The sequence below is a fragment of the Mesoplodon bidens genome (genome assembly GCF_964165515.1).
Source record: "Mesoplodon bidens genome assembly, chromosome: 1".
NCBI lineage: Eukaryota > Metazoa > Chordata > Mammalia > Artiodactyla > Ziphiidae > Mesoplodon > Mesoplodon bidens.
The window spans coordinates 125,606,469-125,630,132 of record NC_138176.1 but is presented as its reverse complement, the minus strand read 5'-3'; the positions used below and the strand labels follow the sequence as shown (position 1 = coordinate 125,630,132).

At 37.2% G+C, this 23,664-nt stretch overlaps 1 protein-coding gene across 1 annotated transcript in view; it reads left to right on the top strand.

Annotated features, from left to right (window-relative positions):
- Positions 1-897: 897 nt before the first annotated feature.
- Positions 898-23,664, top strand: part of STAP1 (signal transducing adaptor family member 1) — a gene marked incomplete at both ends in the record, with an annotated part of 38,297 nt that continues 15,530 nt past the window's right edge. The window contains 3 exons of the mRNA XM_081249538.1: positions 898-1,017; positions 10,185-10,256; positions 21,393-21,506. Coding sequence (XP_081105664.1) covers positions 898-1,017; positions 10,185-10,256; positions 21,393-21,506 — 306 coding nt within the window. The remainder of the gene's footprint in view (positions 1,018-10,184; positions 10,257-21,392; positions 21,507-23,664) is intronic.

The following is a 23,664-nucleotide window of genomic DNA, read 5'->3' as shown; positions in this document are numbered from 1 at the left end:
TTCCCTGACCAGGGATCGAACCAAGGCCCCTTACATTGGGAGCTCTTAACCATTGGACCACCAGGAAAGTCCCAATAGCTCCATTTTTTCTAAAAAATTTAAACAAAGCTCAATTCTGATATACAGTTGTCCCTTGCTATCAGTAGAGGATCAGTTCCAGGGACCCCAGAGATACCAAAATCCTTGAATGCTCAACTTTCTTAGATAAAATGACATAGCATTTGCATATAACATACAAAATCCTCCTGTATACTTTAAATCATCTCTAGATTATTTATTACACCTAATACAATGTAGATGCTATGAAAATCGTTTTCAGCACATGGAAAATTCAAGTTTTGCTTTTTGGAACTTTTTGAATTTTTTTTCTAGTAATTTCTATGTATAGTTGGCTGAACCACAGATGTGGAATCTGTCGATAGAGGGCCAACTGTACTTAAAACAGAAATAGTATTAATAAGATTATCCTATGAAGTAATTTTTAATGAAGTGGAGTTAATTCAAGTCATGTCTTCTGGGAATAAAAATGGACAGCAACAAACAAACAAACAAAAAGGTGGAAGAAAAGAAATGTGACCTTGATGTCTCCTCACATGTCCATAATCTCCACAGCTGTTCCTTTCATCCTCTGGTGATATTAATCTTCTGTTTATTTTGCTATTGTAATTCTAAACATATTGTTTCCTCAGAGCTTACCCTCTACAAGTTGGTCTATGCCTGTTCTTTCTTACCTCAGTAAAAGTAAAGAAAAAAAATGTGTGTGTGTGTCCTGTTGGTGGTTTAAAATCGAGTTGGGACTTCCTCTTTGAACAGTTGCCTTTTCCTCTCACGGAAGGGAGATCTCATTTTGTCTGAGACTAGATTAAGTTGAAACAGACCACACACCAACGAGAGGGTATGATGGCTAAGAAGCCCCCAAAACCAGCCCCTCGCAGGATCTTCCAAGAAAGGTCAAAGATTACTGCTCTACCCTTGTACTTTGAAGGTTTTTTATTAGTCAAGCGGTCAGAATACCAGGTAAGTCCACAGATGATAATGTTAAACTAGAAACTTCTGTCTTAATATAAAATTTATTTTATGGTGATATGATGTGACAAGAGCCTTCTTGTCTCTGCTGGGACTGAATCCTCTTCCCTGAGGTCAGAAATATGATTCCAATTTGCATAATTTAAATACAACATATGGCTTAAACACATATATGTATATATATATAAGCTTCTAATGTTGTCACTAATGTAAAAAAATTCCTAAATTTCTAAAGAATTTATTTAAACATCACAGAAGAGTTTAGCTTAGAAGATAAAATGTCTCTATATTTTCTCTACAATTTACTACTATGATGACAAGTACTATTAAGATGAAATGATACTATGATTGAAATTAAACCTTCTGCTCCCATTTGCAGTTGATTGAAGCTTACAAATAATGATCAAATTATTTTTTATGATAAACTTTTGAAAAAAATTGTGAAAATGATAAAATTGATACTGTTTAACATTGTGTATAGTTATATGTTCTAAGACAATGTTCAAGATAGTGATTTTAAAAGATACTACTTAGGGTGCTCTATTGGTAGATGTACATTAAGCTACATAGATACATTCACTCTAAGAAAATTCACAAAGCATTCTTTATTTTTTAAACATAAAAATGAAAACTTATAATTACTTAAAATCAGTGCTTTTGAAATACTAATTGTGGATAATTTGAAATGAATGAGAGAAATAAACTTGAAAGTGTCTGTTACTAAAGAAAAAAGAAATCATTAACTTAGGTCAAATTTTATGAAATGTTAATATTAATTGAAACTAGAAAAAATAGTGTTTTGAGAAATGCCTTAAGAAGTGTTTAATAATAATTATAAAAATATTTTTTCTGAGGATTTATTAATGCTTATAGAAAATGTGTGTATGTAAAAATATCTGTAATAGCACATTCATATTTCTTGCATATATAATCAGATTACTTACTATTGGAGAGTAAAGACATGGTAATTTGTATTCTGTTATGGGTGCTAAACAGGTATTAGTAATATCTGTCAGTTACATTGGAACATTTTTTAGTTGATCCTATATGCTTTTAAAATGAATTCAATCTTATTACTATGGGTTAGCTACATTATTACACTTTTTTTGTTGTTGTTATTTTGTTTGTTTGTTTGCTTTTGCGGTACGCGGGCCTCTCACTGTTGCGGCCTCTCCCGCTGCGGAGCACAGGCTCCGGACGCACAGGCCCAGCGGCCATGGCTCACGGGCCCAGCCGCTCCGCGGCATGTGGGATCTTCCCGCACCGGGGCACGAGCCCGTTTCCCCTGCATCGGCAGGCGGACTCTCAACCACTGTGCCACCAGGGAAGCCCCTACATTATTACACTTTGCCAGGAAAGGGGAGTGGGAAAAAGAAATTTCTAGATTGTAATTTAAATTTGACTATTCACTGAATTTTTTCCAAAGTGTTTATAATAACTGTTTCTGATACTGAGTTCCTTTTAATGTTTAAAAAAGGCAATCCCTTGGTATGGTTAGCAGAAAAAAAAAAAGGATTTTAGGGTGTCAGTAAAACATGTCTTTACCTAATAGTTTTGCCACTTATAGCCTGGATTTAATACAAGTTACTCAATCTCCTTGAGGCTAAATTTCCTCAACTGTAAGATGGAGAGAATATGAGTTACCTCTCAAGGTATAAAGCCTGGGATGCAGCGGTGCTTAGTCAATTAATTCATTTAAGCAGTGTATATTACGTGTTTCCTATGTACCAAGTACCACACTCAGTTCTGGAGAATATGAATAAAATACAAAAACCCTACCTTCATGAGATTTAGTTTAGTAAGGAGTGATGACTCACTTACCCAAATGCTGGTCTAATTTTTCTTGGAAAGCATGCCTTGAAATGAAAAGAATAAACTATAGGTGCAAATATTTCAGATGAAATCATAGCAAAGTATCTCTTACTTATATATCAGGGAGAATAGATCAAGAGGACGACAGTAATGTCTACTAACAAGGTGATTTCAAGGATTAAAGGGATAATATATGTAAAACACCTGGCTCATACTACAGATTAGATTCATTCTCCTTCCATTTTATTATTCATCACATTCTTATTAACATACTAAAATCAGTTTTGAATCCACAAGTAATCAGGCTCAAAGGAGAGCCACAGTGATAATTAGAGTGCTGGAAAACAGAAGCAATGAGAAAAAGCTAAGGAAAAATAGTCGGACTTCTAGGCAAGTGGTAGCAAAGTGCCAGGGAACCTTTGAAAGGGAGTTGAGCCAAGGGTATAAAGAATGTCACCTTTCGATCTGAGGGACAGGAGGAAGTTGGGAGCCTCTACAGAATATTAAGTGAGGTCTCTGCTGAAGGAATTCAAGATAGAAAAATTATAACTGAGGAGTAACCTGTTCTATAAGGAGATTACATGCTGAGAGGTTTCTTAGCTATTTTTGTGACAGGGACACTTTTAAGAATTAAGGTGCTTTGCCCCCAGGAAAATGTTCCAATATACACCATTTTAAATGCAATTCCAAGAGGTCCATGGAGCCCAGGTCAAGAACCCATTAAAAGTATATAATCTTTATGGAAAAAATGTGGGAAGATTTATTTAACCCACAATACTAGAATTCTGGATGATTAGGAAGATCTACTAGATAATAAAAGCTATTCAATGCTACAGTGAGATACCAATGGCATCACAGTTCTTACAAATGGGGAAAATTCTCAGTTTTCTGGAACTATTTGAACTAAGAGAGCATTTGGGCAACATCTCACAGTCTTCAAACTATGATGTGCTATAATTAAAAACACTGTATGTAATATGTCTTCTAATTAGCCTGAACATAGAATATGATCATCATAATAGCATTAAAATAACATTTCTCTGACTAGTCCTCTAACTGCCGCTAATTCATTTAGAAAAATTTTAGGGTTCAGTTGTGCTCTCAAACAGTTCTCTATGCTAGTAATCTCCAAATTTTTAAAATAAAACACTCTTTTCAAGAAAACATTTTAGAACACAGATCTCTAATATAAGAATATTAATTTATTTAGAAATTATATATATGTACTCCTGTACTACTAGTCCAAACAAATTACTAACTATATGCAGAAAAGGAATTAAGAAAAATGAAATAAATGAAATATAATTAGACATTCTAAACGTTTCTTCCCCAGAGGGATCATCTTGCATGCCTCCGAGGTTTAAGTGCCTCACTTTGGAGACCACTATATAACATCCTTCTTTAAGCAAAGGCACTTTATTCATTCACAAGAAAAAAAAATGGAAGCTTTTTATTTGGGACAGGGGCTAGAGAGGAACTTAACTGGATTTGCACTGTAACCCATTTTTCCTAGTTACATCCACCAGAAAGAGCACTGGGAGCCAGGAGATATTAAGTATCAGTCCTACTTTAGAACTTGGGCAAGTCCTTCAGCACTTTTCATCTGTTTCCTGTTTTGTAAAATGGGTAATTACTCCCTTGCATAACTGAATGGGTTGCTGTAATGATCAAATAGACTAGATTAAAATGGGTATATTTTCTTGAGGTGTTGCCATATGGAAGATATGCTAGGCTCTTAATGTCCTATCACTCTGATCTTTACAGTAATCCTTCTGGGTAGAAATTATTTTATCTACTTCAAGATGAGTGAATTGTTGTTCACAGAGTTTAAGTTCGAGGTGCCTCACCATTAAGGGGCCTAACTTGGATTTTATTGCAAAGCACTTGACATAATGCTGCCTTTCAAACTAAAGTTCTAATTCCATTTGGTGGTGGGTTTCTAAAGGTTGGGGATGTCTAATCACTAGATTCTTTATCACATTGAGCTCAACAGTAAGCTCAGTAGACTTTCAAAAACATTTGTTTAATTGAATGAAAATGAGATAGTGACCTTAAAGTCTACGAACAAGGTCATCTAATGATTATGAAGCTTAGCGAGAAATTCAAGAGGCCTATTTCGGTACATTTTTTTACTTCAGCAATTGAATACAAATGATTGCTTAAAAATAAGAAATTTTGTGTTCAGTGTATTTAATCCAAAAGTCTGCCCTTCAAAATTAATTTTTAAAATAGCTATGTATCTCTGTAGATATAAATATATACCTAGATGTTGGTCATTTAGATTGATATTGATAGATGACTCCGATTATACCGGTTTTCAGGAGCGCTTATCAGAAACTAAATCAAGCCTGTGACCCGCAGGTCTCTGCATACTAAATATAAGTTTGATTTGTTCTTGGCTCTGGTTAGTGTCCACAGGGCCTACTGACATTTGGAATCTTCCTTTTCCTCCAGGTTGCTTTTTCCTCAACTCAGTGCCTTTGTTCTTGCTTCTTCCCCCATTTAATAAACCCTCCTTAATGCTTTCTATGAATATATATGTTTGTTTACCAGTAACGCTCCCATTTTTCCCTCATTAACCCTAGGCAATTCATACCATTCTCTCATGGCTGAACACCTCTGTAATTTTTCACAGGAGCACAGATGCATGTCTGCATGTACATAAAGAGCGAGTGCAATAAACCTGGACTGCTATTAGTGATTTTAGTTTTCTGTCTTGTGGCAGGTTAATACTAATGAGGCTAATAAAGAAGATGAACAGGGTGGTAGGCTTTGACTGCAGGCTTTTCTCTTGTTTTCTTTTCCTCTAAGAATCATAAATTCTCGGGTTTGGACTTTATCTTAGACGCCATACTTCAATAAAACTACACAACCCGTGACTAAGTTCTCAAACCAATACGCCTCCATTCCAATCTCCTCCCCACTCTCCCTCACTCCCATCCTAGTTCCAAAATACTGTGTAATCTTGACTTCCTCCTTGCATTGAGAGACTTAGCATTAGAGAAGGATGTAAAAGCCTTTAAAAGAGAGATGATTTTTTAAAAGCTCCGAGATAAAATTGAATTGTTTTATTATTTCATCTCAAGTCAATTCTCAGAAAGTTCAAGTATTTTTCAACAGAATGACTATACACTTTCATGGTTTTTATAGAACACCTGCCTAATCATAGTATAGGTTAGCAACTTTTTCAAGCCAAAGTTCTCAATGCAGTTTTCTATCTTTTTACTTAAGACAATATGAAAGGGTGATTTTATATAGGAATGACAATGGATTTCATTATCCTAGTTTACAAAATATCTTCTCCTACTTGTACATAATCCTATTAAAAGAGATCTATTTTAGAGATTTTTAGTTGGCATTACCCTCACACACACATACAAATTACCATGTGGAAAGAGTATTATTATATGGATAATAAAATATGCAAAGTACCTGTTAATAATGTGAGTGATGAGGTAATGCTTCCCCACCACCACTGTCCAATATTGATGGAACCCTTGCTATGTCCCAGGTCCTAGGTGCTCTACATACATCATTATTCCATTCAATCCTTCAACAACTCTGAGGATTTGCCATTTATGTAGTAAGAGGCTGGTTTCCATACTTCTATTCTTGGTCCCTTAACACTGAGCTCTCACACAGGAGACACATAATAATTATTATTATCATTACAATTCACTGGTTTTTAATATATTCACAAAGCTGTACAACCATCACCACTATCTAGTGCTAGAACATTTTCTAGAACATTGAAAATGTTTGTTTAATGTTTTAAGTTTTAAGTTTAATGTTTAAGTTTCTGAAAAGAAATGCCATTAGCAGTTACTCCCACTTCCCCTTCCCTGTACATTTTTTTTTTTTTTTTTTGCGGTACGCGGGCCTCTCACTGCTGTGGCCTCTCCCGTTGCGGAGCACAGGCTCCGGACACGCAGGCCCAGCGGCCATGGCTCACGGGCCCAGCCGCTCCGCGGCATGTGGGATCCTCCTGGACCGGGGCACGAACCCGTGAACCCTGCATCTGCAGGCGGACTCTCAACCACTGCGCCACCAGGGAAGCCCACATTTTTTATACCCATTTGTTGGGACTTTTCCTCCCCCAAGTTTGAAAGCAAGTGGAAATTAAGACACAGGAATCACACAAATGAAGATCAATTCATTACTTTTATTATTAATAAAATCTATTGATAGTGGTTTAGATTTAAGGCCAAAACTGTGCTGACACTCTACCCCAGATATAGGTAGGCTTGACCTACCATGAGTCACTAATGCAGTTTGAGAGTCACAGCGTGCCCATCTTGGAGGCCCTCTGCCACATGGCAGGGAACAGAGTAGAACACCCACTCTGTCCCGGCAGGCTGAACTGAGAGAAGACAAGAAGGCGTTGAGTTGAGCTTCCTGCCTCGCAGACTCACCTCTTAGATACTCAATCCTACCCTCTGCAGAGGAGGTGGTTCTCTCTAGCAGCACCCTGCAGGATAGGTTGGAGGGAGAAAGAAAGCAGTGGAGAGACCAGGCAAAGGGCTATTTTAATGCCATTAACATTTTGTATCCTATGTGAAAATAAGGAAAGAAAAGACTTCTGCTGTGGCTGAAATTAAGGTTTGTTCCCTTGCCTTATTGAACTGCTTGACTCAGAGATGTGTCAAGTATATACTGGCATCTGGATTTCAGACAAAAGGAAGAAGCTCTTTGCCCAGTTTTACAATTGCTTCTTTGGGGACCATCTGTTGGCTAATCCTTCAATCCTATGTCCCTTTGAATTTTTCTTTTCTTTGGTAATCCATTTTTGATTCAGGAGGCATCAGCATGTTCATTACATTACATTATAGTCAGCTCTCTGTTGGGAGGTAGGATGAAGTGGAAAGATCACAGGGCTTGGACAGAGAAACTGTGCTCCATGTTCCAACTCTACCCCTGAGGTAGATTGCTGCAGGACTACTATCAGTTTGTTCAAATCTCACTATATACACTCCCCTTGGAAATGTGACTTTTCTGCTCCTTCCATAAAGAAGCTGAGTCTGTTTTTCTGCTCCTTGAATCTGGATCATGCTTTGGTAAATGTGACAAAAGCAGAGGATTAGACAGTACTTGCACATTGGGTTTTGCCCTCTCTTACCCCTGAGCATTCTTCTGCTAGCAGTGAAAAAGTCTAGGCCAGCTGACTGGAAGATGAGACTGCACGGAGTGTGATTCCAATTGTCTCAGTAGAGTGGTTTCCAACACCAACAACCACTTTTCTGATTCTCTGGACATCAACTAGGTGTTCAACACTTCAGTTCAATTCTGATACTAACTACCTACCCAAATTTAGTGCAGACCCCCTAGCTTAATTAAGAGCTGAATCCCACGAGACTACCCCCTACTTCACTCGCTAGCCACAAGTCCCAGATCTCCTGTCCTTCGGACTGACTGGTGATAAATCAGGGGTTCCCATGCCCCTCTCCCAAGATTTCATAATTTACTAGAATGGCTCGCAGAACTCAGGAAAACACTTTGCTTACATTTACTGGTAAGGGATACAAATGAACATCCAGATGAAGAGGGCAAGGTCTGGAAGGATCCCAAGCATGGGTGTTACTGTCTTTGTGGAGATGGGGTACACCACCCTTTTGGCATGTGGAAACTTATCAAGTCTTGTTGTTCAAGAGTTTTTATAGAGCATAATCTCCAGGCCCACCTCCTCCTTGCTGGAAGTTGGTAGGTAGGGTTGAAAGTTCCAACCCTCTAATCATTTGCTCTTTTGGTGACCAGTCCCATCCTGAAGCTATCTAGGAGTCCCATCCTAAGTTACCTCATTAGTAAAAATTCAGGTATGATGTAAAAGGGTTCACTATGAATAACAAAAGCACTCCTATTACTTAGGAAATTCCAAGTGTTTTAGGATCTCTATGCCAGGAACTAGGAGACAAAGACTAAATATATTTCTTATTGTACCACACCTAGTTATTCTGCCTTCCCAGCTAAGTCCCCAAGCAAGCGAATGAGGGTACCTTAGACCATTAAGTCACAGCCAAGTATACCCAGATCCAAAGAATCATCCGCCAGCCACAGAATGAGGAGAAATATAAAATGCTTGCTGTTTTAGTCCACTAAGTTTTAGGGTGGCTTGTTATACAGCAAAAGCTAATATAGCACCTTATCAGCCATGAAGACAAAGGGAGAAGATAGTTCTATTAAGAACATGAGAAAGATGGTTGCTGTAATTCAGAATGAATTTAATCTTGAACTTCCTGAGAGCCAAGGAAAATAAAAGAAAGATGGGTTATAGAGTTCCCATTATTTGAGAAAATAAGTCTATAAATTCTAAAGAGGTGACAAACATTTTGGTGGTCAAAAAAAGAATAACTGATATGTCATTATCAAAGAGACACAAAATACCATAACATATGAGTGTCTTCACATTTATAAGCAAAAGAAAAAATTTCTTCACCTGATTTTCTTACATTAACCCTCAATATAAATCAAGATAATCCAACGTGTTGTGAAAATTCAGCTTATTAAACCCTAAAGGAAGCAATGATCAACATGTCTATAAAACTGACTGGAATTTTTAAAAACACACTTTTGCAAAGAACTGGGTATGAAGGAAAGTCTTCAGATTTGAAGGATTTTCTTTTTTTTTATGTTTTAACCACGCCCCCCTTGCCATTCTTTTGTAATACAGCAAATCTTCATAAAATGTAAGTTCTTATCTAAATAGACTTTCACTTGATTGAGTCTTACTAGGTTATTTAAATATTTTAAACTTAAAAAGTTATATTTCTATAGAACTCATAATAATGTGAACATATTAATTATGAAATGTTCAACATATGAATAAAATTTGAATTCAAAGTTCAGCTTTGTGTTATTTTTATCATTAGCAATTGCTCATATTTCCTTGATCTATATAAATATATTCTATTTATTGAACCTAAACTATGAGCCATGTACTATGCTAAGTGATTTATATGTATTATTTCATTCAATCTTTTCAACTGCCTTGGAAGGTAGATGTTAAATGCTTGTCCCAACCTGGCCCCTTATATGGCCCCTCTTACAGGTGCAAGTTTCCACTGAAAGTGCACAAAAAGTCAAGCATCTTAAACCAATGAGGAAAGTTTTGGAAAACAATTTACTTAAACACAAATCAAATTACATCCCTACTGCACACCTCATACTAAAATTTGTGAAGGATTTAACCAGGAATTAAATGTAAAATTAAGCAATAAAAAAGTAGGTGATTTATCTCAGGAGAAAGAAGAATATTATATCACACAGCAATTAAGAAGTTACAAAGGGAAATATCAATAGGAAAATAGTTGAATATACATAATGAAATGATGCTTACAATTTCTTTCCCACAGGATTATAAACATTACTGGACAGAGCTGAGAGGAACTACACTTTTCTTTTATAACGACAAAAAAAGTACAACAGTAAGTAAACATGTTCGGCTGATTTAATTTTTTCCCGGTAAACACTTGCCATATAGTTTATTGTTCACTTTCTGTCTTCCGAAAGTAAAGACATTCCAGTACAACCAATTTAAATAAGAACATTTATATCTGTGAGGGCTATGGTAAAATTTCCTAGGCAACTCAGAAGGTGTTAACTGATACCTGAAGTCTCCTAACATACAATATGTCACAATTTAATTTTTCTAGAAAGATACAAACATACCCCATGAGATAAGACTTCTAAGAGCTCAAGCATGAGAATAACAATAAAGAAATTCTGAGATTATTTATTTGTATTAATTTTAAATAATTGATTGATATTTCACTTTATCCACACAAAAAAAGAAAATGGTGTATTTCATTTTTTCCACAAATAAAACGTAGCATTTTGGTAGCAAATGCATGTCTACCTTGGAATGCTATGCTTATGAGATTTTATGATCCAGTAACTTGTTTAAATATAAACATTTCAGACCATGAATGTAGTACCCCACACTTCTTAGAACATTATTATTACAGGACCAGATCTAATGTAAGATACAGAAAAAGAGCCTCTGTGATGTAATCTACCTGCAGGAATTTCAGCACCATTAGTGGTAAACTAACCAGAAGTCATTTATAAAACCAAACAGAAAACAAACTTAAAATGGTCATCTTTGAGGTCAAGGGTTCAAGATGGCAGAGTAGAAGGATGTGCTTTCACTCCCTCTTGCGAGAGCATTGGAATCACAACCAACTGCTGAACTATCATCAACAGGAAACACTGGAACTCACCAAAAAAGATACCCCACATCCAAAGACAAAGGAGAAGCCACAATGAGATGGTAGGAGGGGTGCAATCACAATAAAATCAAATCCCATAACTGTTGGGGGGGTGACTCACAAACTGGAGAACACGTATACCACAGAAGTCCACCCACTGGAGTGAAGGTTCTGAGCCCCACATCATGCTTCCCAACCTGGGCGTCCAGCAACAGGAAGAGGAATTCCTAGAGAATCAGACTTTGAAGGCTAGCAGGATTTGACTACAGGGCTTTGACAGGACTGGGAGAAACAGAGACTCCACTCTTGGAGGGAACACACAAAGTAGTGTGCACATCGGGACCCAGGGGAAGGAGCAGTGACCCCATAGGAGACTGAACCAGACCTACCTGCCAGTGTTGAAGGGTCTCCTGCAGAGGCGGGGGGTGGCTGTGTCTCACCATGAGGACAAGGACACTGGCAGCAGAAGTTCTGGGAAGTACTCCTTGGTGTGAACCCTCCCAGAGTCTGTCATTAGCCCCACCAAAGAGCCTGAGTAGGCTCCAGTGTTGAGTCGCCTCAGGCCAAACAACCAACAAGGAGGGAACCCAGCTCCACCCATCAGCAGACAAGTGGAATAAAGTTTTACTGAGCTCTGCCCACCAGAGCAACAGCCAGCTCTACCCACCACCAGTTCCTCACATCAGGAAACTTGCACAAACCTTTTAGATAGCCTCATCCACCAGAGGGTAGACAGCAGAAGCAGGAAGACCTACAATCCTGCAGCCTGTGGAACAAAAACCACATTCACAGAAAGATAGACAAGATGAAAAGGCAGAGGCCTATGTACCAGATGAAAGAACAAGATAAAACCTCAGAAAAACGACTAAATGAAGTGGAGATAGGCAACCTTCCAGAAAAAGAATTCAGAATAGTGATAGTGAAGATGATCCAGGACCTCAGAAAACGAACGGAGGCAAAGATCGAGAAGATGCAAGAAATGTTTAACAAAGACCTAGAAGAATTAAAGAACAAACAAACAGAGATGAACAATACAATAACTGAAATGAAAAATATACTAGAAGGAATCAATAGCAGAATAACTGAGGCAGAATAATGGATAAGTGACCTGGAATGAGAATGGTGAAATTCACCGCTGCAGAACAGAATAAAAAAAAAAGAATGAAAAGAAATGAAGACAGCCTAAGAGACCTCTGAGACAACATTAAATGCAACAACATTTGCATTATAGGGGTCCCAGAAGGAGAAGAGAGAGAGAAAGGACCCGAGAAAATATTTGAAGAGATTACAGTTGAAAACTTCCCTAATATGGGAAAGGAAATAGGCACCCAAGTCCAGGAAGCACAGAGAGTCCCATACAGGAAAAATCCAAGGAGAAACAGGCCGAGACATAGTAATCAAATTGACAAAAATTAAAGCCAAAGAAAAATTATTAAAAGCAACAAGGGGAAAATGACAAATAACATACAAGGGAACTCCCATAAGGTTAACAGCTGATTTCTCAGAAGAAACTCTACAAGTCAGAAGGGAGTGGCATGACATATTTAAAGAGATGGAAGGGAAGAAACTACAACCAAGATTACTCTACCCAGCAAGGATATCATTCAGATTTGATGGAGAAATCAAAAGCTTTACAGACAAGCAAAAGCTAAGAGAATTCAGCACCACCAAACCAGCTCTACAACAAATGCTAAAGGAACTTTTCTAAGTGGAAAACACAAGAGAAGAAAAGGACCTACAAAAACAAACCCAAAACAATTAAGAAAATGGTAATAGGAACATACATATCGATAATTACCTTAAACGTGAATGGATTAAATGCTCCAACCAAAAGATACAGGCTCTCTGAATGGATACATAAACAAGACCCATAAATATGCTGTCTACAAGAGACCCACTTCAGATCTAGAGGCACATACAGACTGAAAGTGAGGGGCTGGAAAAAAATATTCCATGAAAATTGAACTCAAAATAAAGCTGGAGTAGCAATACTCATATCAGATAAAATAGACTTTAAAATAAAGAATGTTATAAGAGACAAGGAAGGACACTACATAATGATCAAGGGATCAATCCAAGAAGAAGATATAACAATTATAAATATATATTCACCCAACATAGGAGCACCTCAATACATAAGACAACTGCTAACAGCTATAAGAGAGGAAATTGACAGTAACACAAAAATAGTGGGGGATTTTAACACCTCACTTACACCAATGGGCAGATCATCCAAACAGAAAATTAATAAGGAAACACAAGCGTTAAATGACACAATAGACAAGATAGATTTAATTGATATGTATAGGACATTCCATTCAAAAAGAGCAGATTACACTTCTCAAGTGCGCAAGGAACATTCTCCAGGATAGATCACATCTTGGATCACAAATCAAGCCTCAGTAAATTTAAGAAAATGAAATCATATCAAGCATCTTTTCTCACCACAATGCTCTTCTCAAACTCTTCCAAAAAACTGCAGAGGAAGGAAGACTCCCAAACTCATTCTAAGAGGCCACCATCACCCTGATACCAAATCCAGACAAAGATATCACAAAAAAAGAAAATTACAGACCAATATCACTGCTGAACACAGATGAAAAAATCCTCAACAAAATACTAGCAAACAGAATCTAACAACACATTAAAAGAATCATACACCATGATCAAGTGGGATTTATCCCAGGGATGCAAGGATTCTTCAATATATGCAAATCAATCAATGTGATACACTACATTAACAAACTGAAGAATAAAAACCATATGGTCATCTCAATAGATGAAGAAAAAGCTTCTGACAAAATTCAACACCCATTTATGATAAAAACTCTCCAGAAAGTTGGCTTAGAGGGAACCTACCTCTACATAATAAAGGCCATATATAACAAACCCACAGCAAACATCATTCTCAGTGGTGAAAGCATTTCCTCTAAGATCAGGAACAAGACCAGGATGTCCACTCTCACCACTATTATTCGACATAGTTTTGGAAGTCCTAGCCACAGCAATCAGAGAAGAAGAATAAATCAAAGGAATCCAAATTGGAAAAGAAGAAGTAAAACTGCCACTGTTTGCAGATGACATGATACTATACATAGAGAATCCTAAAGATGCCACGAGAAAACTACTAGACCTAATCAATGCATTTGGTAAAGTAGCAGGATACAAAATTAATGCACAGAAATCTCTTGCATTCCTATACACTAATGATGAAAAATCTGAAAGAGAAATTAAGGAAACACTCTCATTTACCACTGCAACAAAAAGAATAAAATACCTAGGAATAAACCTACCTAGGGAGACAAAAGACCTGTATGCAGAAAACTATAAGACACTGATGAAAGAAATTAAAGATGATACCAACAGATAGAGAGATATACCATGTTCTTGGATTGGAAGAATCAATATTGTGAAAATGACTATACCACACAAATCAATCTACAGATTCAATGCCATCCCTATGAAATTACCAACGGCATTTTTCACAGAAGAAGAACAAAAAATTTCACAATTTGTATGGAGACAAAAATGACCCCGAATAGCCAAAGCAGTCTTGAGGGAAAAACGTGGAGCTGGAGGAATCAGACTCCCTGACTTCAGACTTTACTACAAAGCTACAGTAATCAAGACAATATGGTACTGGAACAAAAACAGAAATATAGATCAATGGAACAGGATAGAAAGCCCAGAGATAAACCCATGCACCTATGGTCAACTAATCTATGACAAAGGAGGCAAGGATATACGATGGAGAAAAGACAGTCTCTTCACTAAGTGATGCTGGGAGAACTGGACAGCTATATGTAAAAGAATGACATTAGAACACTCCTTAACACCATACACAAAAATAAACTCAAAATGGATTAGAGACCTAAATGTAAGACCAGACACTATAAAACTCTTAGAGGAAAACATAGGAAGAACACTCTTTGAAATAAATCACAGCAAGATCTTTTGGATCCACCTCCTAGATTAATGGAAATAAAAACAAAAATAAACAAATGGGACCTAATGAAACTTAAAAGCTTTTGCCCAGCAAAGGAAACTACAAACAAGACAAAAAGACAACCCTCAGAATGGGAGAAATATTTGCAAATGAATCAACGGACAAAGGATTAATCTCCAAAATATATAAACAGCTCATGCAGCTCAATATTAAAAAAACAAACAACCCAATCCAAAAATGGGCAGAAGACCTATATAGACATTTCTCCAAAGAAGACATACAGATGGCCTAGAAGCACATGAAAAGCTGCTCAACATCACTAATTATTAGAGAAATACAAATCAAAACTACAATGAAGTATCACCTCACACCAGTTAGAATGGGCATCACCAGAAAATCTACAAACAGCAAATGCTGGAGAGGGTGTGGAGAAAAGGGAACCCTCTTGCACTTTTGGTGGGAATGTAAATTGATACAGCCACTATGGAGAACAGTATGGAGGTTCCTTAAAAAACTAAAAATAGAATTACCATGTGATCCAGCAATCCCACTACTGGGCATATACACAGAGAAAACCATAATTCAAAAAGACACATGCACCCCAATGTTCATTGCAGCACTATTTACAATAGCCAGGAGATGGAAGCAACATAAATGCCCATCAACAGAAGAATGGGTAAAGAAGATTTGGTACATATATATAGAGGAATACTAGCCATAAAAAGGAGTGAAATTGGGTCATTTGTAGAGATGTGGATGGATCTAGAGACTTCATACAGAGTGAAGTAAGTCAGAAAAAGAAAACAAATATCATATATTAATGCATATATATGGAATCTGAAAAAATGGTACAGATGAACTGATTTGCAGGGAAAAAATTGAGACACAGATGTAGAGAACAAACATATGGACACCAAGGGGGGAAAGTGGCAGGGGATGGTGGTGTGATGAATTGGGAGATAAGGATTGACATGTATACACTAATATGTATAAAATGGATAACTAGTAAGAACCTGCTGTATAAAAAAATAAATAATATTCAAAAAAATAAAAAACAAAAAAACAACAAAAAAAGAAAGTAAATGACAGCCTAAATTGCCAACTGTAAGCGGTTATCTGACTTCATTTCTTCAAGGCCTCTGACAATTTTTGGCCTCATGTCTTGCAATTTCCCACTTGAGCATAATGCTACTTTTACCCATTCCTCTATTACATCAGACTTTTGCCTGAAGATGGACTTCCCGTTTGCTTTTATTTAGGCCTGGAAGGCTCTCCTCTCTTCAATACCATCTTCTGAGAGAGGGCTTCTCTTTTCACCCACTGTAAGTTAGGTTTCTGCAACCCTTTCTTACCAGTTACTATCTCTCTCTCTATTCTGTCATGCTTTTGGAAAATTACCTTCTGATATTTTCGCTCAATACAGCATTAATATTTTTTTGCTTTATCCCCACTCTACTAAAATAATAACCTAATCTGGACTCTCTACCTCCAATCTTTCTTATGTTTAATTCATCTTACAGCTAGAATGCACTGATCCCAACACCTTGTTTGGCCATTTCATTCCCTCATTCTCCTACCAAAATATGCCACCCCAATATTTGATAAACACCCCATGCCTAGAGGATAAAAGTCCTTAGCCTTTTGTTCAAGGTCACCCTGTACAGCCTCTACCTACAGCCCTAAACCATAACTCTACTACTCCTTTAGAAGGAATGCTGTGCCTCATGGAATAAAAATCATGTTTACATACATTCCTTCCTGTTCAGTTCAGTTTCACATCATTTCTCTTGCCTGTTTCATTCTCTCATTCACCCTTCTACATTTCTAAATCTTTATTCTTTATTTCAGGCCTACATCAAGTTCTAGCACTTCAGTGAACATTTCTCCAACTGCTTCAGAATTTAATGACCATTCCCTTTTTCTTCATACTTACTCAGATCTAAGCAAAAAGAGTTTTATGTTCCTGACTATGAATTTAAAATAGTCTTACACGTTTTTGTATGAAAGAAATGTCTTACAAGTACTATACTGTTTATGTTTGATATAATAAAGCTGCAAAATAAAAAGCCAGAAAAAAAATGGTCATCTTTCACCAGATCTCTGGGTAGACAAGATTATATAAAGATGTTTTCAAATACCATAAAATAAATTTTAACATAATTAACTTCTCTGTTGTGTCTCCAACTTCCCACTGATGTCAGTGAGAATACAAAAGACCCTGGCCTAAACCTTGTATAATACACATATGTGGGGCTTCCCTGGTGGCGCAGTGGTTGAGAATCTGCCTGCCAATGCAGGGGACATGGGTTCGAGCCCTGGTCTGGGAAGATCCCACATGCCGCAGAATAACTAGGCCCGTGAGCCACAACTACTGAGCCTGCGCGTCTGGAGCCTGTGCTCCGTAACAAAAGAGGCTGTGATAGTGAGAGGTCCGCACACTGCGATGAAGAGTGGCCCCCACTTGCCACAACTAGAGAAGGTCCTCGCATAGAAATGAAGACCCAACACAGCCAAAAATACATAAATTAATTTTAAAAAAAGTAACAAATGTTCAAGTACAATTGGTGTCTTTTTAAAACAATACACATATGTGAGAGAGTTCATAGTTACTATTCACTTACTACATGGCAAGGGAGGTACAACTTAGTGATTGGGAGCCTGGTCTTTAGGTAGACTACCTGGATTTTTGTCCTAGCCCTGCCACTGTTCACTGTGCCATTTTGGGATCTTGGGCTATTTACCTAACCTCTCTGTGTCTCAGTGTATCAGTTAGGGTACTGGTAGGAAACAGATGACCTCTCAAATTAGGCAACTTGAAGACAGTTTAATGAAGATACTATATTCAAAGCAGTGGACAGGATGTAGGAAAACCACAAAAGATAGTACAGAACCCTGAGGCTTTGTGACAGTGCCCCATTACCATACGTAGAAGTAAAGGAAAGAGAGGGAGAATAGTGGGAGAGGTGTGTGAAGATGACTGCCCTGAAAAGAGTATGATCTTTGACAGAGGAAGCAATTGCATAGAGTAATAAATACCTGACCTCACTCTTCTTGCTCTTCTGATCTCCTGCCAGTGTTCACCAGCGGTCCAACCCAACAGAAGTCAGAGGTTAAGGAAGCCCTTCATGTTGTCCACATAGTTCCCCCTCCTGGTGCACAGTGTTGGATGGTGAAGGGATAAAAGTGAATCTAGAGGAGCAAATATCAATAAAAGATCTCCAACACAATCAGTTTCAAATAAAAAATAGGATGAAAACAGTAGCCCATCTCATAAACTTATCAAAAAGATTAAATGCAATAGTAAGTAAAAGGACTTAAGATTGAGTCTTAAGACTTAAGAGAGCAGCTGGCACATAGTAAGCATTTAAGCATTTTACACGTATTATCTCATTTAATTCTCACAACATCCCTGCAGAGTGGATACTATTTTAATGCCTACTTTATAGATGAGAATAGTCAAGTTTAAGATTAAAAAATTATACAAGATCAGAAAGTTAATGAAAGGGGTACAATCCAGATCTTGTTCCTGAGCCAGCATTCTTAACCACTATGTCATGAAGAGACTGTTGTAACAAAATGCTGTGGAATTGCCCATCTACCAATTTTGTTAAAAGAGAATGCAGACTTTGGGGGAGTTTTTTTCGGTGATAGTCTTAGAAGAAAGCACAGGGATGGAACAAGCAACAACTGTAGATACTTAGCCTATAAGTAGGGAAAAATTTAAAGCCGCCTTTAAACATTTGAAAGGCTGTCAGGAGGTCATGTGAAAAAGTCACTGAATTTGTTTAGTGTTATTCCAGGGGAAGGGGACTAGGACCATGGATGGAAATTACCTGGAGAAAAACTGTAGCTTTAAGACAAGAGACATCTTGCCACAGGCACAGCTGTATAGGACATATGAGTTCCATGTTGTTCGAGATGTTCCAGCATAGGCTGGATGACTGCATGGAGGAATACCCCAGGGGAGATTCAAGAATCAGAGGGCAGCTAGATTAGGCAGATGACCTTAAAGGCTCTTTCAATACTACAATTAAAACCAAAAAGATATGACTTCCTTTCTTCTAATCAACAGACCAGCTTACAGCACTCTAATTCCACCATTTCTTCCTCTGTTGCTTCCTCCTTTAGCTTGATTGAGACAAGTTATCAAAAAAAGATTCATGTGTAGTTTAAAATTTTGTCCTCCTTCCCTTATACTTCCCCTTCCATTTTTAATTGCTCTTTGTTCATTGAAAATAAATAGGTCAACCCAAACTTACCCTCAACCCCGTCAATATAAGAATAGCTCTGGAAAAAGATGTGCTATTTTTACGCCTTACCTTATTCATAAAACCAGAATAAACATACTTATAAGAATATAGTAAAATAAGTTGTATTGGGCATAACAGAGAGAGGAAAATAAAAGGAGATAAAAAGAAGTCAACAATGAGGCTGATTTAGCAAAAAATTATACCATTAAAAACCCTACTATACCTAGAGTTGGTCCTAATCTTCCTAATACTGCAGAGCAAGTCTGGTCAGTTGTATGCAGATCAGTTCATATAGACCAACTGCTCAGAAGAAATATTTTTATTATACTGGAATAAGATAGAAATTTCCTAATAGGATCCTCATAACCAGTAGCATGTGGTACATGTTGAATAATGACTTTCTGGAAAAAAATTATGTATGTATATATATATATATTATATATACATATATAATATATATATATATATTACAAATATTACTGATATAAAGAACGTGTAGTACACAGTTAAAAAAATAAAATACACAATACTCTTTACTGTAACTTCCATAAAGGCAATTGATTCTCATAGAATACTTTCACTGATTTTTCTGAACCTGTATCCGTAGCCAAATATGATTTGACAAATGGCGTTGTTTTCCAATCTGCTGTTTCCCTAACAACTTTATTGACATTAAATATCATATTTGACATGAATGTTGGCCAATGTTTTTGTTTACATTAACGAGTAAGAGGAAAGTAAAGCAACAATTATGTATGTTGGAACGTCACGCATTTGTCAATGACATGAACAACTTCTGTGTTAAATGAGACAATGATTTTTGAATTATGAAAGAATATTTTGTCATTTTTTGTTCTGTTTACGATGAAAAAGCTTCAGACACAGCAAACTTTAAAATTTCACCTGCATTGCCACATAGCACAGGGAGATCAGCTTGGTGTTTTGCGACCACCTAGAGGGGTGGGGTAGGGAGGGTGGGAGGGAGATGCAAGAGGGAGGAGATATGGGGATATATGTATATGTATAGCTGATTCACTTTGTTATACAGCAGAAACTAACACACCATTGTAAAGCAATTATACTCCAATAAAGATGTTAAAAAAAAATTTTCACCTGCATTATTGACATTTTCCCCTTCACTTTCTGAAGTCTAGACCAGAGGTCAGCAAACTGTGGCTCTTGAACAAGATTTAGCCTGTGGCCTGATTTTGTACAGTATATGAGCTAAGAATATTTTTTACATTTTTAAAGTGTTGTTAAAAACAAACAAACATGGGCTTCCCTGGTGGCGCAGTGGTTGAGAGTCCGCCTGCCGATGCAGGGGACACGGGTTCGTACCCCGGTCCGGGAAGATCCCACATGCTGCGGAGCGGCTAGGCCCGTGAGCCATGGCCGCTGAGCCTGCGTGTCCAGAGCCTGTGCTCCAGAATGGGAGAGGCCACAAAAGTGAGAGGCCCGCATACCGCAAAAACAAACAAACAAGAATTTGCAACAAAGACTGTATGTGGTCCACAAAGCCTAAAACATTTACTATCTAGCCTTTGTAGAAGAAGTTTGATGACCCCTTGGGCGATTAACAATACAATAAAGCAAATTGTAATTTATAAGATTTGCCAATTTCCATGATGTAAAAGCTCCCACCATGACCAATTTCAACCTATCAGTGTTACCTCACTGTACATAGAGTTGGAAAGAAAGGAACAGCAGCACACTATCACAGTATATGTATATATAGCATTTGCACCACACAGAAGTGAACATGTAAATAAACACAAGAGCACAGAGAATGTTATGTAGTAATATAACCAGAAAATGATATTTTGAATTTTAATTCCCTTTGTTGTTAATATAATTTATTTAATTGTATGATCACCTAATTTAATTTTTAACAATGGCTATTTTTAACAAGTGGCTTGCAAAATTCCTGAAAATTTCTCAGTTGACTTTTGCAAAGTATGAGCCAGTCAAGCCCACCACCACATAATACATTTCCCAGTGCCGTCTGGATTGGGAAGGGTGCCATGTCCACCTGAAAACCAGAATATCATGCCAAGTACAAATAAGTTGAAAGGAAGATATTATGTATTTTCCTTCCTGCTAGAACTAATATATATTACCCATGAAATAATTTAATGAGATTTTCCTTTATCTTTTCAGTATGTTGACAAGTTAGACATAATAGACCTCACACGCCTTACTGACCAGAATTCAACTGAAAAGAATTGTGCAAAATTCACCCTTGTTTTGCCAAAAGAGGAAGTGCAATTGAAGGTGAGTGAAGAGAAGAAATTAGTCTGAAACTAGTCGTGGTTATAAATAGCGTTCACCTCTTCAAAGCTTAGTGGCTGAGGTAAAGAGGAATTATAAGAGGAGTGCCAAGTCTTATATTTTGTTAGTACTTCTTGCCTTTTGCCAAGAGCCATGGTTTTCTAAACAGGGATTTAAAAGGGCACATTCACTGTTTAGTATCCAAGCACATTGAAACCGTATACTTCTGTCCTCTGACAAAGTCAGAGATCCATCCCACCTGGTGTTTTTAGAGAGTTGTTTTTGAATTGGCATCCAAGAACTTGGCATTCACTGAGTTCCCAGATGATTCTGAGACATGTCCAACATGATATATGTTTGGAACCACTGAATTAGACAAACTCATATTTCACAAATTGAGAGACATTCTGTAAAGCAATTGGCCTATGCTCATCAAAAACACCAGTGTAAGAAAAGACAAGGAAAGACTGGACACCTGTTCCCATTTATGGAGACTATGGTGTCAAGACAACTAAATGCAATGTGTGATCCTGGATTGAATACTGGATCAGAAAATGAAACAAAACAAAAGCTTTAAAGAAAAATTAGAAAATTTGAATAAGAATTGTACATTAGATATACACAATTTGTGAAATATGGAATTAATCTCAAAAAACACTAAATTCCACACAGGCAGAGATCTGTCTGTTAAGCTCACCACTGTATACCCAGCATCTATATAGGAAAATATTTTTTTCTTGAATTGGCATTGAAAGTGAGCCAAGGGAAGTCAACCAACAACTACAACATAAAGAGAATAACTTGCAACTGAATAAGATGTAGTTGGATTTAACCTTGAAAGCAGTGGTCATAAAGCTTTAGTGTACCAGGAATCACTTGTATGTAGGAAATATAAGGCCACATACCCAAACCTGGGCCTCTGAAGTAAGTTGTAGACAACTTACTTACCCTCTTTACTGCCTTGGTTTCTTCACCCAGAAGTAAGTCTTTACTCAGATGTAACCCTCTTACTGAGGCCTACCTGGACCACTTTATTAAAATTGCAACTCTTTTCCCCTCCCCAAGCCCTTAATGGCATTCCCAATCTCTATTAACCCTGCTCTACATTTTCTCATTTATTTCCATCTGACACTATAACATTTACTCACTATTATGTTTATTATTTATTGCCCCTTGCTAGACCCTAAACCCTATGAGAATAAGGATTTTTGTTTTATTCTCTGATGTAAACCAGTACATAGCATAGTGCCCAAAGCTTAAAGACACTCAGTGAGTATCTGCTAAATGAATAAATCTATAAAATGAAATTTTAAAAAGAGTACTTTTTGCAAAACTGTCATGATTAAATCAGCTAATATATGTGAAGCACTTAGAACAGTGCCACTTGTAAGTGCTTAATAAATGTTGGCTGTATTAGTAATATTTAGTGCTAAGAATTGGAAGTTTTTAAGGTAACTTATTAACTACTAAGGTAATGGGAAGTAACTACATTGGTCCTACCTGGTTGCCTCAAACTTAAAGCCAGTTAGCGTTAAATGCCAATGGGGGGGGGGGCTTCCCTGGTGGCGCAGTGGTTGAGAGTCCGCCTGCCAATGCAGGGGACACGGTTTCGTGCCCCGGTCTGGGAGGATCCCACATGCCACAGAGCGGCTGGGCCCGTGAGCCATGGCTGCTGAGCCTGCGCGTCTGAAGCCTGTGCTCCTCAACAGGAGAGGCCACAATGGTTAGAGGCCTGCGTACCACAAAAAAAAAAAACAATGGGGCAAGTAACCATGAACTGACATACTACTAAAGAAATAAGTGTGCTAACATTTAAACTTTTTCGAGCTAAGTAAATATGTAAAATTTTACTTGTTTAATAAGCAAACAGATTAAAGCTATGTACTTCCTACAAAAAAATATTATTGAAATATGTCATAACAAATACACATTAATAATTCTAAGCACAAAGAAAAATGAATTATTTCTTACTTTTAACTGATTGAAAGTGGTTTAAAAATACAATTGACTTTTTAAAACAATGTGCTTCAATAGAAGAATATGCATTTTGTCAATCTTCCTGGGTTTTGATGGCTTACACTATTTCGAGACTTATAAAACAATCATATGAAATTCTAAAGTTATTTGAAGTTAATAAAAGTATTAATGTTCATAGTCACTT